Source organism: Euprymna scolopes, chromosome 10 (genome assembly GCF_053919585.1).
Source record: "Euprymna scolopes isolate OS-2025 chromosome 10, ASM5391958v1, whole genome shotgun sequence".
NCBI classification, from domain to species: Eukaryota; Metazoa; Mollusca; class Cephalopoda; order Sepiida; family Sepiolidae; genus Euprymna; species Euprymna scolopes.
Window position 1 is genome coordinate 22,278,447 of NC_136491.1, and position 19,039 is coordinate 22,297,485.

At 30.9% G+C, this 19,039-nt stretch overlaps 1 protein-coding gene across 1 annotated transcript in view; it reads left to right on the top strand.

The window, feature by feature from the left end:
• The first annotated feature begins 3,655 nt into the window (after positions 1–3,655).
• The window catches only part of LOC145285860 (substance-K receptor-like), a 370,056-nt gene continuing 354,672 nt past the window's right edge, over positions 3,656–19,039 (top strand). Inside the window, exon 1 of the mRNA XM_080134301.1 lies at positions 3,656–6,238. Coding sequence (XP_079990427.1) covers positions 5,297–6,238 — 942 coding nt within the window. The 5' untranslated portion in view covers positions 3,656–5,296. The remainder of the gene's footprint in view (positions 6,239–19,039) is intronic.

Below are 19,039 nucleotides of genomic sequence, written 5' to 3' on the forward strand. Positions count from 1 at the left end.
TGTTAAAACTGTAATAATATTTAAGTAATCTGGTTAATGTAGTGTTAGAAAATATCTGGTTGTGGATATAGTTATTACGGTTTATATTCAATATCTTTATAGAAGTCTGTTACATATTTCCATTGTATGGACGCCAGGCGCGATCGGAAACCCCACGATATCATTATACCATATTTAGACAGAACAGATACCACCTTTGGATCCTAGCCAGAAGACCAAGAAGGTATATTTTAGTTTCACAATTTATATTTTTAAACTTTCTTTTATTTTTGCATCTTCGGCGATTGGGAGATCGTAGTAATTTAAAAGGAAGGACAACAGCATATTCTTTTCACTGTTTTGACTCTAGAGTGTGTATCCGTTAATATCTTATATGCTTTTATATAGAGTGATGTGGTTCTTGGTTGATTAACTGTGTCTAACTGTGTCGGATATATACTCGAGAGTCAAAACAATGAAAAGAATATGCTGTATAGCGTATCTATATATTAATTTAATGTTCATAGTATATTATCACCTTCTATCCTTCTTTTTAATAAATAGGATCTCCCGATCGAAGAATTTTTCATCTGGAAACTGTGACACACGTACGTACGTATGTTAAAGCCACTACGCTATTACTATATCGACAATGATAATAAAAGTAATAATATGTATATATATATATATATATATATATATATATATATATATGTTTTGAGAAAAATAGAAAAACCGAATGAAATTATTAAAATAATCAACGTTTCGTCCTTATTTCATAGGACATCTTCAGGATATGAAATAAGGACGAAACGTTGATTATTTTAATAATTTCATTCGGTTTTTCTATTTTTCTCAAAACATAACGTCAACCACCGTAGGTATTTTTACATTTCTTATACATATATATGTGTGTGTGTGTGTGTGTGTGTGTGTGTGCGTGTGCGTGTGTGTGTGTGTGTGTGTGCACGCGCGTGCGTGTGTGTGTCAGTGTGTGCAAGCACTTTAGTGGCTTGTTACGCTTGCCCAAAGCACACATAAGAGGGTAGGATAGCGAATGAGGAGTGAAGTAAAAAAAAGTTTCTAGTCTGTCTTGTACGACAACGGTTTAGAGGCCGTATTTTTATTGCTCCAACAGGCCCTGAGTTCGCCTCACACCTATACAAGCACTTACACACACGCACGAGCGCGCACACACACACACACAACCCCCTCTCTCTCTCTCTCTCTCTCTTCGAAAATGATTTTGGTAACTGCTGTGTATCTCTGTACAAGTGAAAACTATCCTGCATTTTTTTTACTGCTGCAACAATCGTAATTAGTCTTCTTTTTTTTATGTATGTACGGTGCATGTGTTGCGTGCGACTAAAGTGTGCATATACACGCACATGTCTACGCATGAATGCGTAATCGTACGCATACTTGTGTGCGTGCGTACAATGGCTACATATCGACCACCAGCCACACAGCTGTCACTTTAGGTGATACTTGTCGGTCTTAGATCCGAACAAACACAAGCAAAACCAAAACAAAACAGAACCTCACAACGCATGCCTCTATCTTAACAAAACCCCACCCTCCACTCCCATCGTTATCCTCTAATTCATCAAAATATGGATGAACAAATTTTGCATGTCTGAGGCGTTTTCTCAAACAAGAGAAAAGAGTTCATTAGTTTTCTACCCGGAATACACACTGGTCGGATCTACCCGGTGTCCTCACTTCATCTTTTGCCTGGAGATTGGAATCATATGTCTGGATTGAAAAAAAAAAGAAGAAAATCACCCTTATCAACAAACTAGGAAGGTTACAAGAGGAACACAACACACACACACACACACACACACACACACACACACACACACACACACACACACACACACACACACACACACACACATACACACACAAACACACACACATACACAAGAATAATAAAACCAGATTTAATATTTACTGCACGTTCACAGTATCACCGATTATAAAACTGGCAGAAATCTAAAAGCAAAAATAAAACAATTCTTACTAGTAAAAGTATTCTAGTGCAAGTCGGTTCTGTTCCAATATAATTAAATTTTTCTTGTATATATATATATATATATATATATATATATATATATATATATATATATATATAAACAGTGAATATTAGTAAATAATATCTACAAGATTATTTTGTTTTCTAATAAACGCGTATAAGAGTAAAGCGGTTGTTTTTTAACGAAACATTTAATAAACGCAATACGTTTTTGAGAAATTGAAACTCGTGTTTACCCACAAGCATAAACACACACACACACACACACATATTTCTTATATATATATATATATATATATATATATATATATATATATATATATATATTAGTGATGGGACGATTCTAATTTTATCGATTTGGATACAGTTACTGATTACGATTTTTTTATACTTCTAAATAATTAATTATAAAGTTGGGTCTTTCATCGAATCACCGTAAATGCCCATCTAATATGTATATATATATTTTCGCAGAGGGGGGAAAATGCATTTGTGGCGAGGTTCATCTATAGATTTTAGTTTTATGCTGGTAGTTTAAAATCAACAAATATTCATCATTTTATCATTAATATCAACAATGGAGAAGTAAATTTTCAATAACAAACAAACAAAACAAAACAAAAAAATAAATAAATAAAAGCATCGTTTTCGCCATCAGAAGAACTGCACTAACGTTTCCGATTCCGATACCATTTTCCGATCCCGGATTCCGATTGATCGTCCCAACACTAATATATGTTTTGCGGTACTATGGTTTCTGAGTTAGGTTAGATCTGGCCAGAGTTTCAAACTGATTTGCAACGAAAATCGATTGCTAATATACTAATCATGTTCAATCCTTTTTATGCGTGTGTAAACATGCATGGATCCTTCATCATCTAGATTGTTTTTGATTCATTTACGCGGATATATAGATGGGTGTGTGTATATGTGCATCATGTGTTTATAAGTATAGTTCTGTATAACCCCGTATGTGTGAGTGCCCATATGCACCTGCGTACACATCAAGAGATAACTGTATGTAGTTTTACAGATATATTCATTGATAGCCTTACTACTATGAATGCAGATATGCGAAAATAAACGACTTTTAGAAACACCCATATATACAAACATATATAAAGAAGTGCATATGCTGGCACAAGCAAATACGTACATATCATTAACTTGCTTAATCTATTAAAATATATACATTATATTCTTATATATATATATATATATATATATATATATATATATATATATATATATATATATATATATATATATATATATATGCATTATTCGTTAAATTGAATAGACGATTTTAGTCTATTAATTTTCCATTGGCTCCTATCTATTTTTCGTATTGTAGTCTTTACTTCAGGTGGGAACTGGCTGATGTAATAACAATAACTTTGATTTGTCCAAGTACTTTTAATATATATATATATATATATATATATATATATATATATATATATATGTGTGTGTGTGTATATGTGTGTTTTGTTAGCTAGATATAAATATTAGTATATTTTGATTACTATTGTTGCACACACACACACACACACACACACACACACATATATATACATAAATACATACACACACATATATACATACACATATATATATATAAACATATATACACACACACACACACACACACACATATATATATATATATATATATATATATATATACACATGTGTGTCTATAAATACACGTATATTATTTTTTTTGCGTAGAGAAGCAAGGAGGGAGAGAAAGATATAGACTCAAACATACAAACACGCACACAGACACATATATATACATATATAGAGAGAGAAAAAATGCAGAGCGAGAAATAGCAAAAGAGAGAGGGAGGAGGAGAAAGTGGGGATAGAGATCAATAGATATGCACACAATCACCAATAAGGAGAGGTGCATAGACACAGTCATCGCCAGGAACATTAAAATATACACATGCGCTTGTAGAGATGTACAATATTTTTCCAAGAATGCTTTCGTGCTGACGTATATTAAAATTTCGTAGGCATGTAGAAAGACCGATTGACAGATAAACAGTTACGGACATCGAGTTTAATTACTTTAGACATTAGAAGACTTACATAAACACTGATATATAAACAGGTTTAGATAGATAGATGGATAGATAGATAGATAGATAGATAGATAGATAGAAAACGCTAAGAAGGGACCGATACGTATAGATATGAATTTACAAAGACATGCAGATCGACAGCTCGATAAAAAAAAACAGATAGATAGATAGATAGATAAATAGATAGATAGATAGATAGATAGATAAGGAGATTAGAAAAGGAGAGGTAAATATATCCCTCTACCACTCCCCCATCCGTTAATGATCAACTCGTCTTGTATTCAATTATATTGGCGGTCTTTGTTAATCGACTTCACACGAAAGACAAATCTACAAATCCTAGTCGGACCCAATAGATTACTTCCACGCCGTTGTTGTTGTTGTTGTTATTGCTGTTGTATTGGGAATCCGTGATTAAATAACTTCGACGTTCGCTTTTACTCTGAGACACGTGTTTATCTCGCGCCAAAATACGCAGATCATTTCCAGCAAATGGAAGGATCGCAATGTGGGACCGCACTCTAATCACTTAAGTAAAAAGAAAGGGAATATCACCACTATTCTATTAAGTTACAAGCAAACACATATGTATATATAGACACATACACATATACACACATATTAGTTTCTCTCTCTCTCTCTATCTATCTCTCTCTCTCTCTCTCTATATATATATATATATATATATATATATATATATATATATATATACGCATTGATAATATTTTCAACGCAAGTTTAACCTCTATAATAACATACATTGAAAGAAATCGACTATAGATAAACTGATCCCAACTACTGTATTTCATTCATAAATTATGCATTTCATTCATAAATTATATATTCCATTCATAAATTATATATTTCATTCATAAAACAATAGAATTGTAAACAATGAACTCGTACAAAACTATCAACAAATTTTTATTTGTTGAAAAAAATATTCTGTTCTCATCGTTAGACGGTTTTGTCAGTTAATATATTGTTTTTATTTATCGAATCAAAAATATTTATAGACATGCATGTTTTAAGTAATAATATGTGATTAAGATGTAGGCATTTTTTTTTTTTTTTTTTTTTTTTACGGAGACACGTGGATCTGTTTCCACCAGCTTTTTAATTATATCTTCCATCTGCTTATGTAAAATTTCTCTAATATTGACCTTGATATAATTTGACAGTGTCCAATATGTCAGCAAACGTGTCTCAACCGGCAGTAGCACCAATGACGACAGCTAGGACGGTGGCCGCGATGGGGGGGTTGAGTATGCACCCATCTGCCGTGTCGTCAGCAACGGCGTCAGTCTCTAACAAGGTAACTCCCGACTCGGTGTTAAACACACTTTGGACGTTGTGTGAATTTGGTTGTTACCCCAGCAACTTCTCTTGGCTGAACCACAAAGATTACGACTACGAGAGCAACTTGTCATTTCCAGGCAATCACACGCGGATGTTAAATGGACACGAATTGACCAGTGAATCGAAGATAGGCTTGATATTTCTATATTCGACCACGACTTTACTAGCGATCACGGGAAACGTAATGGTGATCCTAGTATTTACGGTAGGAAAATGGTCGCGGACTGATCTACGTCCATTTCTGATCAATCTAGCAATTGCAGACCTCGTCATGGCTATATTTTGTATGCCCTTCACCTTCACATATGTCGTTCTGGACACGTGGATATTCTCAAAACCAATGTGTCCGATGGTTCTGTTCGTTCAGATGGTGGCCGTCACCGCTAGCGTCTCAACAAACATGGCGATCGGAATCGACCGGTTCCTGGTGGTCGCCTATCCACTAAGGTCCCGGCTCACGTCCTCACGATCGAAATATGTTATAATACCCATCTGGATTACAGCGATTGCGCTCGCTTCGGTCAACCTGTTCGTGGGTCGGGCGTACGACACGGTCTTACCGAATCTGACAATTACGAAATGCGAAGAGATGTGGCCCGGGGACACGCCACGACGTATCTACACGTTATTCGTATTGACAATCACCTACTTGTTGCCAATGCTAATCCTTGGAGTTACCTACAGTATCATTGGAGTTATCCTTTGGAGGAGAACGACACCTGGAAATGCAGACAGAGTTAGGGATTCGCTACAGTTAAGATCAAAACGAAAGGTAAGTAATAGTTTATTACTTATACGTGTATTCATGTGACGTTAAATTTTTGTGAGCATTTAACGTTAAGTCGTTTGAAAGGCAAAGACACCAAAGCAGGTATATATCTCTCATTATATTAAATGTGAGTGAATCAACGTTTGGTTCCTAAGGTTTTTTTCTTACGTCTAAATAAATCCGATATTTTTTCTTTATCACGTCTATATTGCCATAAAAATTGCTCGTATTTATTTAAATACATGGGCTTCTGCACCATTGTATATATTCGTATTATTTTGATTCATCGGACTATTGTTCTCGTCTTGAGTGTGATTTTCACGTTTCGGTCGCTGTAGCCTTCGACCTACTTCAGGTGTATCTTGTCGAACTCGGGAATTTGGACGGATTTTCTAGCGGAGCCCTTTGTTTACTTCACGGGAGTAGGGTGCTCTTGTTCCGTCAGCCATGATTGGATAGAGGTTCGAAGTAATTCGCAATTGTATTTTTCAGTCGCCCACACTGAGGATTGAACCTTCAACCTTTAGGAGAATATAACTTTTTACAACCTTCAACCTTTAGGAGAATATAACTTTTTACAACTGATTTTTCCAAGTACTTTAACCTCTGCGCCACTGCGGACAATTCTGGTACGAATTTTAGAAGCCTTAAACCTATTTTATTTCTAGTTGTAAATATCATTATTTTTAACGAATTATTACTATATATATATATATATATATATATATATATATATATATATATATGTATTATATATATATATATAATATAGTAATATATATATATATATATATATATTATATATATATATAATATAGTAATATATATATATATATATTATATATATATATAATATAGTAATATATATATATATATTTATAATATAGTAATATATATATATGTATTATATATATATATATAATATAGTAATATATATATATATATATATATTATATATATATATAATATAGTAATATATATATATATATATTATATATATATATATAATATAGTAATATATATATATATATTTATAATATAGTAATATATATATATATATATGTATTATATATATATATAATATAGTAATATATATATATATATATTATATATATATATATATATAATATAGTAATATATATATATATATATATATTATATATATATATAATATAGTAATATATATATATATATGTATTATATATATATATAATATAGTAATATATATATATATATATTATATATATATATAATATAGTAATATATATATATATATATATGTATTATATATATATATAATATAGTAATATATATATATATATATTATATATATATATATAATATAGTAATATATATATATATATTATATATATATATATAATATAGTAATATATATATATATATATATTATATATATATATAATATAGTAATATATATATATATATATTTATAATATAGTAATATATATATATATATATATATAATGAAACAATGACAAAACAAAGTATATTCCAAAAGATTTTGTCATTTATTCACTATATATTGCTCTGTAATTACATTGAGATTCTAAAATAAGGAGTGATGTTTATTATCAGAAAATATATTTCTACATAAATATATATATATATATATATATATATATATATATATATATATTATTGTTTTTACTTATTATTTGTATATATTATCTATTATTTAAAATTAACGGTTCCCATATCGTATCAAATTCTATACTAGGTCTACTTAGTAATTGGTTATTCCCCAGCATATGTGCTGCTTCTTTCAGTCGTCTTACTCTCCACCTTTCCTTTCTGTCTATAATTTTTACTTCGTCCCATAATGGTAGATGGTTTCCCTTTTCCTTCCAGATATGGTCAGCTATACCCGTATTTTTTTTTATCTCCCCACGTACTACGGCTATTGTATATATAGTCGACAGCAAAGACAGATATTTAAGTGCGTTATTTGCATAACTATTGTTAAACATTTTATAATGAATTATTATTTCTTTGTAATTTTATTGTCATATTTTTCTTCTATACATGCAGCAATTTTATTGATATTATCAGTAATGAGTTAAATTGCCGTATATATAGAAGAAATATATGATAATAAAATTACAAATAAATAAAAATCCATTATAAAATGTTAAATTGGGTTTGTATTACTGTACACATAGATTCGAAAAAGTTGTCAAAAAACAAATATATAACAAATAAATGTTATCAAAGGTAAGATAAGTTATTTTTCTACCAAAGTGGACATATTTTTCGTGTTTTTATTTAATGTAACATGTTTATTCAGCTCGAAAAGCTGACAGTATTTACCGATGTATTGGAAAATTCAAAATGGCGATATTTTTGACATAGTTAAAGGGAAATTTATTCCCAACTCGCATTTAGGTAAAAATGCACTTTCGTAAATAATTGAATTCATTCAATTCGTATCGCAAAAACAAAAACAAATAACATCTATCTATCTATCTATCTATCTCTATGTGTGTGTGTGTGTGTGTGTGTGTGTGTGTTTGTGTGTGTGTGTGTGTGTGTGTGTAAAGTAATGGACCTACTCGTAATGTTTGGTTATAACCACTAGTACAATTAATTCTACTACGATTTCAATATTTATAATACACTGTCACGTATCTATAAGGATATACTTCTTGCATAACTACGAATAAGAAATGTCTTTACTTCTCTATTATCTTCATTCTTACGGCCATTATTATTCTCATTATCATGTATAAGTATAATTAATCTTTATTAATCTGATGTGAAAATGAAGAGACTTAAACGGGTACACAGATTAAATGGCGACGTTTACAAAATAATGGCTCAATCTTTGTGTACATGCCCCAGAGACATAAAGAAATATTAGAAAGTTGTTGACGAATGCACAGACAACCAAGAAAGATATTTTACATAATCGTTTATCGTATGTACAGACACGCTAGCACAAATTAAATGGTAACGCCGAGAAAAGAGAGTCAGTCTTTCTCTTAATACCCATGGAGGCATTCAGAAATATTAGAACTTAGTATAATCATTATAAAGTGATTGAAGGATGATAGAAACAAATAGCTAGTTTAGGGATAGCTGGGCGACTTGTTTAGGCTAATTTGGACAATTAAAACCAGTTTCGAATAAAACTCAATCACAGAACTAATGCATATTGTAGCATCTATTTTGGATTGTATCTCTATCAATTTCGGTATGTGCATATGTTTATATATTCCTAAGTGCATAATTCATTCCTAAACTAATTTACCAATCATTATGAATTTTAAAGCACACTTGACAGGGGTACGCGTTGATAGTGTGGGCTGTATTTATTTTATTTTACCTTTTATGCAAAAGAGACAAAAAATGACAAACTTTTCGTGAAAATTCTGATTTTTGTGAATTTTTTCAATAGGAAATGGACAACGTTTAATAAATAATCTTCACATTTCAGTTTCTTTATGGATATTTATCTTTATGGATATTTTAAAAGAGTTTTAAGGGGTCAGTATGAGCACAATTCCCTATTTTAAATTAAAATATTTCAGATTTGCATTAAATTAGTGCACGACGAACACGAATTTGTGTGTGTGTGTGTGTGTGTGTGTGTGTGTGTGTGTGTGTGTGTAATCGCTTTTTTGCGTTACTTTTTAAATTTCCTGTTACATTGGTGTTCCGATCGTTTTACTTATATATCTATCCATTGATCTATCTATTAATCTATCTATTGATCTATCTATATCTATCTATCGATCTATCTATCTATCTATTGGTCTATCTATCTATCTATCTATATCTATCTATCTATCTATATATATATACATATATATATATATAGAGAGAGAGAGAGAGAGATAGATCAATAGATAGATAAATAGATAGATATATATAGACAGACAGACAGACTGATATATATATCAGTCTGTTTGTCTCTATCTATCTATATATCTTTTGATCTATCTATCTATTGATCTATATCTATCTATCTATCTATCTATCTATATATATATATATATATATATATATATATATATATATATATATAAATATATATATATATATATCAGTCTGCCTTTCTTTCTGTCTGTCTGTCTATTTATCTATCTTTTGATCTATCTATCTATTGATCTATATCTATCTATATATCTATCTATTTGTATACCTATCTATCTCTCTATCTATTTGTATATCAATAATCTATATATTCATCTATCTGTCAATCTATTAATCAATGTATATATTTATTAATCTAATATCTATCCATATATCTATCTATATATCTATCTATCTACCTACCTACATATCTATCTATCTATCTATCTATATATCTATCTATCTATCTATCTCTATATATAATGCTTCATATAGATAGATGGATAGCTAGATAGATAGGTAGTTAGATGCTTAAAAATGTGCTAATATGTTGTCTTGAAAGTTGATTTAAAAAATATTTTTTTGTCTTTTGTTGGAAAATTATTTAGTCATTTCATCTCCTGCAATTGTTGAATCAACTTGTTTCTCGAATTCAAAATAGTCCTAACTTTTCAGCGATCGTCAGTTGTTTATCATGAAACACTTTTTCGGAGTTTTAAAAACAAAGGTTTATTAAACCATGACCCCCGGCAGTTTTGATCGAACAACACCTTACTTAAAAAAGATCAAAACAAAAAAAATGTTCTGGATATTGGGTCTAGTTTTTTTTTTTTTTTTTTTTTTTTTCAATTTTTTTTCTCCAGATTGATTAGGCTAACCCGCTATGTTATCAAAATAACAAAAAAATACATGTGTCATTCGTCCTTATCTCTAAAAAGAAAATATTATTTACAAATTTACTTTATTTATATTGTTCGGATTAATCCACTATACATATTTACCACTTGCCTTGTTATAAATATTTTACTTATATAATTACATTATTTTACTAATAATCTCTTTGTATTTACTAGTTTATTGTAGTAATATTGTATAGTTTATTGTAGTAATATCGTTTAGCTTATTGTTGTAATATTGTATAGTTTATTGTAGTAATATTGTATAGTTTATTGTAGTAATATTGTATAGTTTATTATAGTAATATTGTATAGTTTATTATAGTAATATTGTATAGTTTATTGTAGTAATATTGTTTAGATTATAATAGTAATATTGTATAGTTTATTGTAGTAATATTGTTTAGCTTATTGTAGTAATATTGTATAGTTTATTGTAGTAATATTGTATAGTTTATTGTAGTAATATTGTTTAGTTTATTGTAGTAATATTCTTTAGTTTTTTGTAGTAATATTGTATAGTTTATTATAGTAATATTGTTTAGTTTATTGTAGTAATATTCTTTAGTTTTTTGTAGTAATATTTTTAGTTTTTTGTAGTAATATTGTATAATTTATCATAGTAATATTGTATAGTTTATTGTAGTAATATTTTATAGTTTGTTATAGTAATATTGTATAGTTTACTATAGTAATATTGTTTAGTTTATTATAGTAATATTGTTTAGTTTTTTGTAGTAATATCGTTTAGTTTATTATAGTAATATTGTATAGATTATTATAGTAATATTGTATAGTTTATTGTAGTAATATCGTTTAGTTTATTGTAGTAATATTTTATAGTTTATTGTAGTAATATTGTATAGTTTATTATAGTAATATTGTATTCTTTATTGTAGTAATATTGTATAATTTATTACAGTAATATTGTTTAGTTTATTATAGTAATATTGTATAGTTTATTGAAGAAATATTGTATAGTTTATTATAGTAATATTGTATTGTTTATTGTAGCAATATTGTATAATTTATTACAGTAATATTGTTTAGTTTATTATAGTAATATATTATCGTTTATTGAAGTAATATTGTATAATTTATTATAGTAATATTGTTTAATTTATTATAGTAATATTGTATTGTTTATTGTAGTAATATTGTTTAATTTATCACAGTAATACTGTATAGTTTCTTATAGTAATATTGTATAGTTTATTATAGTAATATTGTATAGATTATTATAGTAATATTGTATAGATTATTATAGTAATATTGTATAGTTTATTATAGTAATATTGTATAGATTATTATAGTAATATTGTATAGTTTATTGTATTAATATTGTTTAGTTTACTAAAGTAATATTATATTGTTTATTGTAGTAATATTGTATAGTTTATTGTAGTAATATTGTATAGTTTATTATAGTAATATTGTATAGTTTATTATAGTAATATTGTATAGATTATTATAGTAATATTGTATAGTTTATTGTATTAATATTGTTTAGTTTACTAAAGTAATATTATATTGTTTATTGTAGTAATATTGTATAGTTTATTGTAGTAATATTGTATAATTTATCACAGTAATACTGTATCGTTTATTGTAGTAATATTGTATAGTAATAATTATTTTCTTTTATCATCGTTCAAATCATTAATTTTTTTTTTCACATTATATACAGGTTATTTAAAATTGATATGGAGATGCTTAAAATGATTGAATCTGTTTTCCATTAATGGCTGATTATCAACAAAGTTATATCATTAATTTAATTATACTATTCCCGTCTTCGTAGCTCTTAAACTTTTTTAATTAAAACGATAGGAGCTTTTACTTTTAGAACGACTCTCCAAAGTGCGCCCCAGATGCCCACGCACAGCCATCGTTCGTCGATGGCAAAAGTGCATTGGGGATGATGCTGACTATGTAGAAAAATAAATTCTCAAGCACAAAAGGTTGCTCATTTTAACGGTACCACTTCCATCTTCTTAGCTCTTCAACTGAAAAAATAGGAGGCTTTACTTTGGGGACTTCCCTTGTACATGCCATTATCTAAGTGACATTCTGGTCTTATTCTCGTACTTATTATTTCTAATTATGGTACGAGTTTCTGCTTATTTCCTTAACTATGTTTCCCCCCCCACACACACACACACACAAAGCGGCTTTCTTTAAAATACATAGCTGCAGTACCAATTCTAACAACGAGGTGCTTTAAATAAGTTTCTAGATTTTTTTTTTTTTGTACAGGCATTCAAAATTGTCGCAGAATCTTAAAAATTTAGTATGTTACTGCTATACATCTTATGAGATGACTGACCAAGTTTTTATGACTTCAACTTCGAATGAACAGCTACAACAAGAATTGGAATACACCCTACTAAAGTATGATTGTCACGGCTGATGAATTTAAAAAATGCAATCTGAACGCGAGGACACTTTAGAATAACGATATGCAATAATTTAGATATCTCACTACTGATGCAATTCTCTATCTATATAAAAGCCAAGTACGTCCAAGGATGGAATACTGTTGCCATATCTGGGCAGGAGCTGCTAAAAACAGCCTATCCTGCTTTGACAGAGTACAAAATAGACTTTGTGGCTTAGTGGAGGATGCCCTTTTCTCTACCCTGCAACCTCTCTCCCACAGAAGAGACGTTGCGAGCCTATCCTTGTTTTATCGTTATTTCCATGTCAGGTGCTCGTCTGAACTCCAATCTCTGGTCCCCCCTCGCCAATCTTTCACGAAAAACACCCGTCTAGCTGAATCCACTGTGAAAAATTTCCCCCACTCTTTATCTGTGCCTAAATCAAAACGTGGATTCCATGAACAAATCTTCTTTCTTAGAACTGCACGCCTGTGGAACTCTGTTCCGTCTGCCTGCTTCCCACCGGACTACAACTTGGATGTGTTCAAGTCCAACGTTAACAAATTCCTAATGAACCGCCCCCTTAAGTAAACACTACATCAAATCTCCACACTAACGTAATGTACTTGCAATAACCCTTATCCCTGAGTGGCTTCCGGGCCTTGATAAGTGGTGACCACTGTGTAAAAAAATAAAAATAAAAATAAAAAATAAAAAATAACTTTCTGTTTTAAACTTGGAAAAAATGCCACAGAAACGTATGGAATGCTCCAGCCTGCTTTTGGGCCATCTGGCATGAATTGAGCATAAGTTTTTGGGTGATATAAGAGATTCAAGGAAAGCAAGGAGTCTGTGAGGGATGATAAGAGCTGTGAAAAGAGTAAGGAGTTAGAACAACAGACAGATTCAGGGACTGAAAGAGGCTGTGACCAAGGTCTTTGTCACGCTTACACAAGAGGACATCCATGAAGCTTTCAGAATTGTGGGAACGGTAGAACAAGTGCATTGCAGCCGGAGAAGATAACTTCAAAGGGCACTAGAGTTTCACATGTGTACTATCAATAAAACTGTCCATACAAAAGAATCTGGAAACTTACTGAAGACACCGTGTAAATTTACGTTCATTTACAGTTGAAGCTTTACGCATTAAGGAACGCGAGAGAAAACGTGCTATTCGAAAATACATGATTGTCAACCTCTCTATTACAACATTATCCCACAGGTGCCATACATGCGGAAGATTTTCAGAACTATCTCCGGACACACAAAACAATTACTTGATCACAAACATCTTCGCAAGAGATGAACGAACATTTCCAATAATGATATTCACATTCACTTTATTTAAGTACTTCTTTAGTTGTTCCTATTTACAATGCCTCCCCACGGGACAGAGTTAGACACCAGGGTCGTTTTTTAATGCGGAGAAAAGGAACAAAAAGTAAAAATTGTCTAAGTCGTGAAGGACTCCTCCTCCACTAACAGAGAACAAAAAATTCAAGTTTAGCATCTGAAGAACAGATGGTATTTATTTGCTCCCCCACTGAGCAAATTAGGCACAAGGCCGTTTTTAATGTGAGGTAAAAACCAGCTCCCCTTAAAGTAGGCAAAAAGGGGGCACTCTGGTTACCAAAAATAATAATTGTCCCAGTATAGAGGGTTTCCCCTCCATTGACTGGTACAAATTATCCCAAGTGCAACATCTGCCGGAACAGATGGTATTTATTTTCTCCCCCACTGAGCAAATTAGGCACAAGGCCGTTTTTAATGTGAGGTAAAAACCAGCTCCCCTAAAAGGGGTCACTCTGGTTACCAAAAATAATAATTGTCCCAGTATAGAGGGTTTCCCCTCCATTGACTGGTACAAATTATCTTAAGTGCAGTATCTGCCGGAACAGATACTACACTTTGATCTTGACCCAAGTTGTAGTAACTGTTGAAAAAGGTTGTTTAATGCATCTAATCCAAGCTTCTAACTTTTCACCACCAACTCTTTGAGCCGTATTTGTTTCCAATTGGAATGAATGGCTATCGTCTGGAGGAAATGTTCTGCTGCGACATGCTTCTGAGATTGACCTTCACTCCTGACCTTACATCCAATCTGTTTCCGAAATCGCTAGAAAAATGGTTGCATCATTGTACTGCTCCGGAAGAACCTCAATCCCAATGCAATCCTATACTTGTATGAGTCAAATACTTCCAAAAAATGGAGTACATCGAGGAGGAGAGCACCGTTTTCTGCCTTGACAGAGTTCAAAACCGGCTCAAAAATTTAGAAGATGATGTCACGTTCTCCTCTTTGCAATCTCTTTCTCGTCGTTGCGATTCTAACTATGCTCTATCATTATTTTCAGGACAAGTGCTCGACTGAGCTTCAATGTATAAATCCCTTACAAAACATTCACAATAAACACTCATCTATCTACAAACACTGTCAACAATCTCTCTCTCTCTCTCTCTCTCTCTCTCTCTCTCTCTCTCTCTCTCTCTCTCTTTCTGTGCTTAAATCTAAACACAAACTCTATGAAGAAAGTTCCTAGAACCATACGCATGTAGAACTCTGTACCGCGGATCTGTTTTCTAGCTAACTACAACATGGTCGTTTTCAAGGCCAATGTAAACAAGTTCTTGTTGAACCGTCCCCTTAAATAATCAATTTCTACTCAATTCCCACCACTACGGATCAGTACGCTGTTGTATCACTGACTACTTTACATCCATTAACTTTTACCCTTGAGTGACCGTCATGAATTGATAAGGAATGACTCCTTTTTTTTAAATACTCATAAATCTTCTTTTAATAATGTGTTATATTTATACGTAATTTTTACACCTATGTAATTTTTTTTTTACTAATATGTAATGTTTTCACCGATACGCAATTTTTGCACCGATATGTAATTTTTACCCTTAAGTAGATTTTGCACCTATGTATTTTTTGCACCTACGTAATTTTTTCACCTATGTAATTTTTACACATATGTAGTTTTTGCACTATGTAATTTATGCACCTATGTAATCTCTATTATTTTGTTACCAATTCTAGTGTCAATATTTGTTTTTTTTGCACATACTTTGGTTAAGTGGTTAACGAGACGGAATGAGAAGCTAAGAGTCCCAAGTTCGAGTCCAGTTCGTTCTACAGAAGCACCTTCACTTAAGGGTGTTGGCAACTTTCACTTTGTCTCACGTGTAAGTAATTGATTTCTCTCTAGAACGAATTCTAACTAGAAAGTTATCGGGAAAACGAATGCCAACAAAAATCATCTGATTCATTCAAAATGAATCAATGAAACTCAACATTCATACATATCATTACACGATATCATTTAATTTAAATATTACGTTACTTGTCCGAATGTTCAGTGTCAAAATAAAGATCATCATCGCAAACATCAATTAATGCGAAACGAATTACCTTCCTTTATAGTTGCTGTTTTCACTTAAAAATAAGTAAAGCTATTTCCTCTCCAAAAGTTAAAAAAAACATAGCTGTCTGTTTACGTTTTCAGAATAGAAAATACACGCAAAAACTAAACAGCTAGATAGATAGATAGATAGATAGATAGATAGATAGATAGATATGGAGAGAGCGTGTGTGGATTTCGGCAGCATGTTTTCATTTAACCACACGCTATAATATAGCACCTAGAGTTTTCGTTTAATTATTATTTTTTAAAGTTAATTCTACTTTTCGTATGATCATTCTTATCTGTTAAAATGCTGTATATAGGATTTGTTGGTATCTTTTTGGTTCCATTATTTTGCGAGTACATTCAACTGGATATTTTATTTTATAATGTAGAAAAATGTCATGTTGACAGGAGACTGTAAATCTTTTTATTATAGTTCTTTGAAAAAATTAAAAAAACTTGTAAGTAAATTGATATCTGTCCTTTTATAATTTACTAGCAGGGGTGCCCGGCGTTGCTCGGGTGTTTGGAGGTGTATGCTGTGCAAAAAAAGCAAAAAAACAAAAAAAAATGGTTAATTTTTTAAAACTTTGACCCCTATTATGACCCCTTAAAATTTATTGTTTCGGGCTCAAATCACTTTATTAAGTTAGATCCATGTTCAAGAAACCTAAATCTAAAATTTCAAGTGTCTAGACCCAAAATTGTCGGAGGAGTTTGGTAGAGTTCTTAAAGGTCAAATCGTTGAAATTTGACCCCTTAACAGCCAAATTTCTGGCTGACACCCGTCACATCGATTTTCCCAAATCTCAGTACCTGGTATTTCAAATTTCGAGTCTATAGACTAAAAATTGACAGAGTTATTGCGTAGGGAAATGTACACAGACAGACAGACACACAGACACACAGACAGACAGACAGACACGTTCACTTTTATAGATATATAGATATAAAAAAATATTTTTAAAAAAACAACAAAAGAAAACAATGTGTTGTGTGTGAAATTTTCATAGTAAAAATCAAAACCTAATTTTTTTCAATCCATTCTTTTTAGCTTTAAAATGTTAAAAAGAATTTGCTAAAAAATTGTTTTAAATTCATCGTTATTTTTTTAAATTTTTATTTTTTTTTATTCATTTTATTTATGCGTATTAAAGGTTTTTCAACCACCGTGGAATTTCCACGGGTATTGCTAGAGAATATAACTAATGATACGTGTAATTAGATATTATATCTTTAATGTATTTATTCCAATTCTTAGAGCGATGCCCTTAAACATCAGAGCACTCTATATTACCTTTACAAAATACAAAATCGACTACACAATCCAGTGAGCGGAATAATGTATTCTCTTTTCTATAGAGCCGTCCTCACAGATCAGAGGTTTCTAACGTCTGTCTACTTCAGCATAAACGTTAGTATTACATGTTTTTTCACTAATTTTCCACACATAGAACACATTAATATGGAGTTGCTTATCTATAAACTACAACATAGTCTTCTCTAAATTCAAATGTCAACAAATACTTATAATAAACAGTCATCATAGGTGTTCAGATTTTGTCCCTTCCATTATTAATTTACAATCCTCTCATCATATTCGTCATCATTTAACTAACAATCCAATCCTCTACTTTATCCCTCTGCTCATGTTGCTTTACGCCTTGTGAGTCTGTCTTTGTTTTATCGTTACTTCCATGGCAAGTGCTCATCTGAGCTCCAATCACCGATCTTTCACGATAAACACCCGTCTAGCTGAAACCACAGTGAAAAGTTTTCCCAACTCTTTAACTGTGCCAAAATCAAAAACGTAAATTCCATGAAAAAAGCTTCTTTCTTAGAAGTGCACGCCTGTGGAACTCTCTTCCTTCTGCCTGCTTCCCACCTGACTACAACTTGGATGTCTTCAAGTCCAACATAAACAAATTCCTGATGAACCGCCCCCTTAAGTAAGACATTTTATCAAATCTCAAATACTAACGATTACTACGGTACTATCCCATTGATTACTGTACACGCAATAATCTTTATCCCCGAGTGGCTTCCGGGCATTGATAAGTGTAAAAAAATAAATAAGGATAAAGGGTGACTCATTATTATAAAAATGAAACAAAACAAAATAAACTTTATATAAGGATAATAATACCCACTACTCGTTTGAGAGAAGAAATACTTCTTTGATTTTAGTATTCATGTATATATATATATATATATATATATATATATACACAGGGATCACCACTT